Genomic DNA, 10,482 nt, shown 5'->3' on the forward strand with positions numbered 1-10,482 from the left:
CAATGGCTTTTTTTTTTTTTTCTTCTTCCTACCACTCTAACTAGTGGTCAAAGCTAACAGCTAACAGAGTCTGCTAACAGATTTAAAAGGCAATTGTCTTCCTTAAGCTGCACAGAAGGAAAAACCCTCAGAAGGTCTGTAATGATCCTGGCATAGCCCCAAACCAAAATGTTGGGTTTGAGAAGCCCGTCGAAAAGGCTGAGTGCCACCTCCCCACTGCAGCAGATGGGTGTGAAGAAATAGCCTTGAGTATCAACAGAAGAGCAATTCGAGATCAGGAGTAACGGGGCTGTGATGCCATTGAATATACAATACTACATATTTGAAACCTCTTTTGGTATTCTTTTGTGCATAGGATAAAAATGTTAAAAAAACCGTATTCTTAGTTTCTTCCCTTTAAAGCTCCTTGTTATCACTCAGTAAACAGCTTTTCACATGTGTAATTTTACTCACACACACACCTTTCACTTAATTCACGAAACCTGTTGAGGTCATCAATTCACAGAGAAGATCTAGAGCATCAGGTTCTGAATTTAATTTCTTTAGACAAAAAGTTTTTTCATTTGTAGATCTTAGAGACTTAATAGAATGGGAGTCTATTTTCAGAGGACCTGGGATGTCTTTTTTTATTTTTTCCTAAACATTCCCCCCCCCCACACACATCCCTTAAACATCATGAAAGTATGGTTGAGTACCAGGAGGAGGTTTTCTAAGACACTTTCTCCCAGAAGAGAAGACTTTGCCAATTCCCTAGAAATAGCCACTAAGGCATCAAGACTTTTCCTGAGTGGTGGTAGGTGATTTGGTGCCCTTCATTTTATATATGTGTTTGAGTATTCTCCCCCATCATGAGCACAGAGAAGTCCTGCCAGAAACCCATTTCCTAGGTAAAGGGCTCACACCAATAAACACAGAACCAGAGAGGGTCCCTCTCCTTAAGAATTTACAAGCCAGACATGAGAAGGATGCTGTGGTCAGCCAATTAAGTCTGTTTTTTTGTTTTTTGTTTTTGTTTTTTTTAATAGAGGGAGGTGGGAGAAAAGCAATCAGTTTCAAGCAAAAAATTCAAACTCTTACCCAATATCCTAATCCAACTTTGAAGGGTGTCCTTCAGTAAAGGACATTATAATAAAGGATGTTATAAAGATCACATTAAATAAATCATGCGCTTGTCTCAGTGCAGTCTGAACCTGTCAGTTTACAAAAGAAATAATGTGTCCTTTTTGCATATTGGACTTTACATTCACTTCTTGCTCTCTCACAGAAGCCAAATTAAAACTGCATCTAAGAGTCCAACCTCCTGCATCAGAGCAAAAGCCCCAAAGCCCACAAAACCCTCTTGACAGCATTTTTATCCCTGTTTTAAATAGGGACAATATTTCTCTCTTTTATCAAGGTGCTTTGACTGTTATTAATGAAAACCACTCTTTTCTGATATTGTCACCCTTTCAGTCTTGTATCAGGGTACGTCACCACGTTTGCTCCCCAGACCAGAGGACACAACGCAGTGGAGGAGGGACAAGAGCAGCAAGGCTGCCTGCTCCACCCTGTTTCCCTTAGCGACTTTGCTTCCTGAAGAACTTCACGGAGCTCATGTTCCAGCCCAGCGTTAAATGATGGGAAAGGAGGCATCTGGGAACTGGACAGAGCTAACACTGAAGCGCGGCTCTTACAGGGGACTGAGTCACGCAGGTACATGTGCAGATGGCTGCGCACACAGATTGAGCTCCCTGCCAAGCAGGGATCTCTGGACATGCAACGGGCTGGACACAGTCTGCAATCAAGACCAAGAACTCTCCATCCCTTCCCAAACACATAAACACTCAGCTATCTGACCCAAAGATTTCTCCCACGTACGCTCAACTTTAAAATAATCCAAGCAACAATTTAAAACAGCCAATTTTCCTAACCAGGAGGCAACTGAACTGGATTTAAGGGTTGCTTACCCTCTAGCACACACTGTTATTAAAATTATTTACACCACTGTTGACATCCACCAGACTTAGCAACAAGATTCACATCTAACTAGGAAAAGAAATGGGTTCACGATTCTCCTATTCAGACAATTCACAGTTTTCCCTCTTAATGTAATATGCACAAACTAGTATTTGAGGCTGCAATGGGGATTTCTTCCTCACTGAAATTCAGAGCAATGCAGATTTAAAGGTATGAGTATTTTTCGGGGAACCGGATCCTTTGTGATATCACACAGGTGCCACTAAGGCGCCTAAGTGCCAAAAGCTGAACTCAGTCTTCTCTTGCAGAGTCAATATTGTATTGAATAAAGAAATCTTTATTGTCCTTACAAAAAGAGAAGAACACTTAATTGGCCATCAAGAATAAATTTTGTCAATCCAGAAATGAAGTTTTGAGTTCAGCATGTCCAAAAGTTATTAAAAATAACAATGAATTTTTAAAAACATCGAGGAATAAGGAATATCTTGTGATCATCCACAACCATTTGCCCCATGCTGGGGCAGAGGTAGGACTATAACACTGCTGTCTTTAGCGTTCACACGTCAAAATTCAGCCATCCAGACAAATTACAAGGGTTTTAAAGAAAAATACATTTCATGTGCTTTTGGATTTTGTTTCTGGGGGTCACAATTTTAAGCTTTGTCAACCATTGAGGCAACAACAACAACAACAACAACAGAAAGTTTCAAGGAAGATTGAGCATTTCCTACAGCCATGTGAATCCAGGAGCCAGAGCATTAAACAGAAAACAACCAATTTCAGTAGGCACACTGTACATTTATGAACAGATACCATTCTGAACCAGGAAAGCATAGCAAAACATTGCAGCTCAGGCACTTAGTCTCTGTAAAAATCTCTTAGTCTTTGTAAAAATACTCTGAACTTTCCAGCACTACGTTCAATATTAAGTTACGGCAAAACAAGACTAAACAATGTCCAGCAACTCTGTCTGCAGAAAATGCTTTCAAAGACAAAACACCTCCTTGTTATCCCCAGAAATCATGGATTTTTCCTTAAAGCTTGAGGGTCAAGATAGGATGATGAGCATCTGGTGGGTACCTTCTCTTTATGTAACTGTATTGACTTTACTGATTTAGCTGGGATCATTGGCAGGGTTGGGGGAAATAACAGTGCAGCTAAAGCTGACCAAAACCCACGTTTTCCTGGAATTATCTTATTAAAATTAGATATTGACACAAAAGAGCTTCCTGGATTCTGCACCACTGCAATAAAATCCTGCTGGGGGCAGGACAAAACAATTATGGGCAGGGAAATGTAACTGTTGACCTAAGCCATCGCATCCTAACCAGAAATCAAGTCTCTGTGTTGCTTGCCATGCTGGGGAGGGATTTCTCTCTGCCCTTCTCACATCAGCCATATATGATCCCGTTCAGTCAAACTACAATCTCCAAACCTCCCTTTGAGTCAGCAGCTCTCCAAACAACTTCCCCTCCATCTATTGCCCCTTTTCAGGCTGTACCTTTCAGGAGGGTCCATGATGCACCCTCGTGCAAAAATGAAGGGGGTGGAGATGAAGTAGTGAAGTTTGGGACAGAAAAGAGAGGGGAAAAAAAAAAGGAAATTCTTTTGGGGATCTATATGTCCATCAAGTCCTAAAGCTCACCCCGTAGTAGTCCTTTACTACCATCACACTTCCAAATCAGACTTGCAGAGTTAAAATGTGCCACCTACTTTTGAAGATCCCATGGCAGGTCCCGGTAGGTCTGATAGCCTTTTTGACCTCCGACCACAGCTTGACTAAAATCTGGGCTGCGTAGCGAGTGCTGCTGGAAGATGCAGGAGTTGCATGGACTGGAGTGACGGGAAGGGAAAGGTGTTGAATGCAGATCCTTCATTGAGGCCCGGCTGGCGCAACACCCAGCGCTTCGTGGGTTATTGCAAAACGAGGGAACAAACTTCTGAATAAAAACAAACAGAGGTAAGCATGGAGTCGATAAGGAGACTCTAACCTTCTGATCAGCTCAGCATCAAAGCGCTCCCAGGGCAGAGATGGACAGAGCAGATAAATCGGCCCAGGCAAGAAGACTCATTCTTCACCACGGCAAAGCAGGAATTGCTTTAAACTTCCCTTTTCTAGCACTCCCTTTCTGCCCAGTTTGTATCCCTCCAGCAGGCCTTCTCCTGACCGGCAGCAGCGTCTACCGTGTGCTCCCCGTAAGACCCACGCGGGAGAGGTACCGCACTGTCAAGCCACTTGCCTCTGGAGGCAGTCACCACGATGGCCCGGCACAAAAATAAATACAGACATAAATGGCTTGGTCAGCCAAGGCCGGTCTCCCTCGGTGCTCACTCCTCCCCAGCTGTCCCGGACTCCCTTGGCATCAGGGACATGACTACTATAAGTATCCAGCCTCCTAATTATATGTTAGTCATTTAATGGTTGGCATAACCCCGCCTGTGGAAAATGCTTACTCTGTGAAAAGGGCCACCAGTCTCCCTGGAATTCCCTTCTCCCAGCACAAACACGAGTCTTCGGAGCCAGCTGTGGGGGGAATGAATATTTTGGGGTGAGAAATTTTGCACTTTCATCTAGAATCCCAAACAAACAAACGAAAAATTACTGGAAAGCAACTCCTTGTTTCCAGCCTTAGGTGGACTTGGATGTGCACCAAAAAGGTCTTCAGCTTTCAAATGTTTGATATTTTCTAATGAAGTATCCAAATTTCACAGTTATTTTTGTGAGAAATCATTTTTATTACAGAAAGAATCTCAACAACCAGGGAGAAAACACACCAGCAGGAAATTTCCACCTGGCCATATCCAGCCCTTTTCCCTCCTTCCCCCCCAAAAAATATCCATTCTCAAGGACTTCAGCACAATTTGAGCAGTGAGGGTCTGGACAGCCCAACTCTAGGACAGTAAGAAAAGCTGAGCACTTCAGCACTGCATTTCCTAGTTCTCCAGCACTTATTTCTTCCATGGCTTTGATCAAATTGATTGCTTTTTTGGCTTCTCCTGCCTCCTTGTAAGAAGCACATGATTGCAGTTACCCACCTTATGTGGGTCTTTAATGACTAATACAAAGTATCTGTAATGTACTAATACTCCCTGGGCTTTGTGTGCCCTTCCTCCTGCCCCGTTATTCTCTTTCTCAAGAGTGATAAAGCCCCCAAAACCTTGTGCAGAAAGGCACTGGGGTAAAAGGAAATCCCTGCTCCACCCAGAAACGGATATACACCCACAGAAACTCCCACGCTCCATCCTTTCAATCCAAGTCAATCCAAAAGTCATGAAAGTACCTTAAAACTCTTTGGCTTATTGATTTATTTATTTTAAATATTATGATCAGAAAACCTGTCATCCTTACAAAACACACTGTTCTGATAAAAAAAGTAATAAGTATGGGATGTAACTCAAAGAAGCATGTAACAATTTCTTCCCAGAATGGTCACACTGAGGCTGTGTGCAGTGGTCTGTTCGCACCGATAAAAATTAGCAGTGTTGTTAGTGGGTTACTAACGTTAGTTTCATCATTAACATTTAGAGGCCACTAATAAGGTGTCCTGTGTACCTAGGCCAACCACACTGGGAAAAGGTAGCCCTGGAAGTGTTCAGGGTCTAAGAGGTACGGACTTCTTTTCCTGATGTGCCCAGAAGTGCAGAGGCCAGCTATGCCCACCTGGGCCAGGTAAATCATCATCTTTATCCTGGCAGAAACGGGTTTCAGCAAGTGACTGGAGGACCATGCAGAAGTTATCCAAGATCTTGGGTTCTGCAGTGAGATTTCTTGGAGAAAAAGAACAGTCACTAGGAGAACGGCAGGTGGCCAAAGGTCTTGGGAGGTTGCACTAGAGGAAGGGAGGGACTTTGACAACAAATGAATGAACTTTTGGTAACTTTTGAAGCTCATCTCAGTAGGACAGACCTTTGCATCATTATTCTGGAGTACGAATAACAGAGGCCATTCCAAAAACATAGGCTGATTTCTTTAGGATGAAGATTTTGTCAAGATCTGCCTCATAAAAATGAGAGTAGGACATTTAGTTTTCAAATTGAGCATTAAAAGGAACTGCCCTGAAAAGCTGTGGAAAACAAGGCAATACATTTGCCTGAGTCAGAACATACAAAATCCATTTCCACACACCTATTCTATGGGAACAGTGGCACAGCCAGATCAAGAAAAGCCAATCCTTAAGGAGCATAATTTTCTAATTTATTTACAATAAGTTAGTAAATTGCAAAGTGCTTGGTATTAGTGGTTATTCAGAAAGCAAAGGCAGTAATATTTTTGGTTAAAACTAGGGAAGAAGTACTGAGTATGTCACTGAAATCGGGAGGAACCCCCCCCCCCCCCAACACCAATGTAGCATTAAGAAGCAGGCATTCTCTTTATTACAGTGTCGGGTGCACGGGGGATAGCTCCACCCAACGTGCACACCATGTGTCGCATCATCTAAAGTTTATCTCTATCATGTACATATGCATTAAATTTCCCAGAATGATTATACATATTCATTCTATTTCCTAGAACTAATTACTACATTTACATAATCTTTACGCATGTGGTCTGAGTCTCTGGGGGTCTTCTGTGAGCGTCTCTGGTGGTCCCTAGTGGTGTCAGAAGAGGTGTCACTCCGTGTCTTCCCATGAACTTTGCTCTACTTTTCCATACACGGTCTCAACTTGGCTTGCTCTGTGTCCTTGGGTATGTTTGTCCGAGGCTCCTGTTGAGACTACTTCTTGTCCAAGCTGGTAATAGTTCCCACAGTCCTGTCACCCCCCTTGAGACTCTTTCTTGCCTGGGGCCTTTGGTAACAAGTACACAGGGTGGAAATCTGAGAATGTGGGCGCACAGGATTTTGTGAATGAAAGTGTAAAAAGATGCAATAACAATTCTCTTCATTTAACCCTGCAAAGTCCGCCCAGCTGGTCAGACGGATTGCTTGCTTAATAATGGTAATAATAGGCTATGGTGGTTTATGTTTGCATACTTCCATGGGCTGCATGGCTGTACAGATGGAGTACACCTTGAGGAAAGACCATTGACCAGTCCCAAAGCAATAACATCTTTGTAATTTAAGAGCAAAGATGTTTTACATAATTGTATACCAGTTACTCAATCTGGGCCATGGATTTTAGACCCAAGACAGTGGTCAATCACTACGCTTAAAATGAGAAGTGAATGTTTTGCCAGCGATATTGGACAGAACTGACAAAAATTCTGTTAAAGCACAAGGCCCTGAGCAACCTGAACTAATTAGACCTGCTTTGAGCACAGGGCTGGGCTGGATGACCTCCAGACATCCCTTTCGTCCTAAATTGTTCTGCAAGTCTAAGAGAATCTGATAAGACCAAATGGGTCAACTACAACAAAATCCTCCCTTAGCCCCATCAATTTGCTTTCCATCAGCTCACCTTGAGAGCTCAGTTGTGTCTCCAGGTTCCTGATCTGAAGAAATAAGGGCTGCTTGAGGTTGGCATTCAAAATTCAGGGGAGCTCCAGAAGAGCTGCATTTCTTCCTACTTTCTAACTTCATCTGTTGGACATGCTACAAAACTTTCCTTTTCTGATAAAAAAAAAAAAAGGTCATAAGTTTATTATCCCATCCTTTCCTTTGCCACTGTAATTCCCAGCCACGACTTTTAATAACTCATAAGGAGGAAAACACAACCAGAAAATCCACTAAAAAGGTAGAATGACTCTTCAGAGACAGCGCCAGGGCTGCCGGAAGAGCCAGGTTCTTGAACCTGAGCTGTGAAAAAGTCACTCGGGGCCAGGCTTTATTATGTGCCCCTGCAGGTTTAAGGCACTAAATGTGCCGAGGCTCCCAGATACTATAGGAATGGCCTCAAGCTCTGAAGTATGTGAGATCCTGCCCTGGTTGGCTTCCAAACAGTCCCTCTTTCCAAGCCCTTGTAACAGAAACTGCTACACCCGTCTAAGCTGCAGCCAGAAGGGCCAGCCCAGAATACCGACAACGCCCTTAGACAACAGAAATCCCCCAGTGCCAGAGTCATTAAAGAAGAATTCATAGCCCGTCGCCCCATTCGAGCCAAAAAGGTAGCACACAGGTACCCATCCTCGGCAGCTGCTCAGCCAGAGCTGCTACTTGGCAAAGCCAAACAGGCCAGCCCGCATTTTCTCCCAGGTGTTGCTTAGCAAGCTGGCTTACAAGCCGCTCTGTCCAGCTGCCGCACAAATCCTTTCTCAGTGCCAGATATGCAGCATCGCAGAAGAGGCATGAGGTTTTCATATGGGCTAGGTTAGGTCTACAAACAAATAAGGCACTTCCAGAAAAAAATAAATCCAACATATCCTTTACAGGTATTGCCCAACTTAAAAGAACAACGGCATCATTTTGCACAATGGAAATGCCAGGGAGATTTACAGGGAGCGCTGATGCAGAACTGCCAACGACTCTGAGGGAGAAAGACCCCCATGTGCAGTTTCCTTGAACAACCACCTGAGGTGTTTTACACTGCTTTGGCTTTTGAGGCTTCTAGACCAAATCAAGGAGCATAAAGCTCAAGACCTGGTCCTGCAGCCATCAGTCAGAGGCTGAGTCACTGATGGGAAAAAGCAGTACGCTTCAGGCAGGTTGCTCAGTACCCAGTGGGGGTCCCAGTTTGAAAAGCGCAGGTTTGCTGCCTCTGTGTTATGACCTGCTGGCTGAACTCACACTTGGGTAACACCTACTCTCTGCCTAGCAAGCACAGAAAGGCTTGTTTTCCCCTCTCTTTGCCCTACTATGTTTATCTGTTACTCAATAGGTGGTAACAGAGCCAAGCAAACTGGGAACACATCACCACTGGGGACACAACATTTCTTGGGGAATGCATCTAAGGGAACATCTGCCCCTCAGCATGAAGGCCACCTGCTGTCAGTCTGCTTTAGATTATCTGCCACAGCATTGCCTGCCATGGGAATGGTTGGAGGCCAGAGCAGCGTGGTCAGCTCGCTTGAGACACAGTGCCCCCTTTTTCCGTGGCCATGCACGTTTCCTGACCACTGCTAGGCACTTGGAGCAGGGGAACACACCACTCTCAAGAACAGGAGAGCCTTGTTGCATAGCAGTCCCTCCACCCAGGCCATGGTCTGTCCACTGGGGACAGCTGATCCCAGTAACAGGTCCCCTGGATTTGCAGGTCATTCACCCCACCCCAGAGACCAAGACCAGGCTCTCTGGGTCAGAGCTCAATGGGTCGCAGACTGCAGGGGACCCCAAGAGTTTGGGGAAGCTCAGAGCTACACAGCAATTGCAGGCAGCTGATTACTGTTGGTGTTTACCTACAAAGAAGGGTCTGAGGTTAAAATGCGCTCAGGGTGCCAGGCTGATGGCAAGGCCTTCCTCAAAGTCTGTACTGCCCCATGGCACAACCAGAAGGGAAAGCACGGGAGCTGAGGGGGGCAAACATGACATAGCAAGCACAACCTTTCAGGCTTACTGGAAGAAGGAAGGAATTAATTAGCTAATCAAGTGAATCAGAGGCATGCCTTGCATTCCTTGCACCTATCCAACCCTACAGAAAAGAAACTCGTTGCATTTTTGAACAACAAGTTCACAAAAGCCTTTCCTCTGTTTTTACAGAAACAGCTTATCTGCTTCTGAGAAAAAGTCACTAGCAATGAATGGTGGTGTGCAAACATAAAATATTCTTCAAAGCTACTGAGAAGCAAAGAAAGTATCACTTAAGAACCAATTCAATTAAAAAGAGAGTATTACTCTAAGATAAAGCAGATTAATAACCATTTGAGGTATTTGCTCAAGTATTCTAACTGGATGAATGAAAGGTTTTCTTTGAAGCAATAATGGATCCAAGACCCCAGGCCAGCTGAAATCCTGACAGTTATGTTTTATAGAAGGATCCAGGTTCAACCACACATACTGGAGAACAAGAGAGTAGTTCCTCTGTTCAGTTCTTGCATTCAAACCCTTGGACAGAAACTCCACCCATGCAGCTCCCCCAGCCAGGCACAGCCATACTAGCCGAACATATCCTTGGGTCATGGCACAGTTACCAGCTACTGAATGCTCATTAATGCTTTTAATTAAAGTGTCATGCACACAGCATGTGCTCCATCAGAACTCACCAAAAAGCAAATTTCCCTAAGCCATGAAAAAAAAATTTGTGATAAGAAAGTGATAAGATGCCCCCTAAGAAGGCTGCCCCTGGTTTAAGACTCCCTTTATTGCACTTGACCCATTAAAATGTGACCAAAGGGCTACTGTTCTTCCAAATGACCAGCCACCTTCTCATCCACAGCATACCTTGTACATCCTGTATCACCGGACTAAAGCTGCTGTACTGCTTTTTCCCTCTCCAACAACAGTCTCAGATCCTGAGATCTCCCCCTAAGGTGTTAGGTATTACAGACCAGGATTGATGGCCTCCAGCATGTTCATGAAGAGCTTAATTTTCTAGCTCCGAATATGGTATAACTTGGACTAAGTTTCCCTTCTCGATGGGAAAGGGTGATCGTACTGTGCCTTTCAAATCTACTTTTTCACAATACTCTGGCCTTGGTAGAGAGAGAAGCAGGCA

General features: G+C 44.1%; 1 protein-coding gene across 1 annotated transcript in view; it reads right to left on the reverse strand.

Annotated features, from left to right (window-relative positions):
• Positions 1-3,833, reverse strand: part of LOC106484348 (transmembrane protease serine 11E-like) — a 38,083-nt gene extending 34,250 nt beyond the window's left edge. Inside the window, exon 1 of the mRNA XM_013942516.1 lies at positions 3,670-3,833. Coding sequence (XP_013797970.1) covers positions 3,670-3,833 — 164 coding nt within the window. The remainder of the gene's footprint in view (positions 1-3,669) is intronic.
• Positions 3,834-10,482: the final 6,649 nt, after the last annotated feature.

The sequence above is a fragment of the Apteryx mantelli genome, chromosome 5, assembly GCF_036417845.1.
Source record: "Apteryx mantelli isolate bAptMan1 chromosome 5, bAptMan1.hap1, whole genome shotgun sequence".
NCBI lineage: Eukaryota > Metazoa > Chordata > Aves > Apterygiformes > Apterygidae > Apteryx > Apteryx mantelli.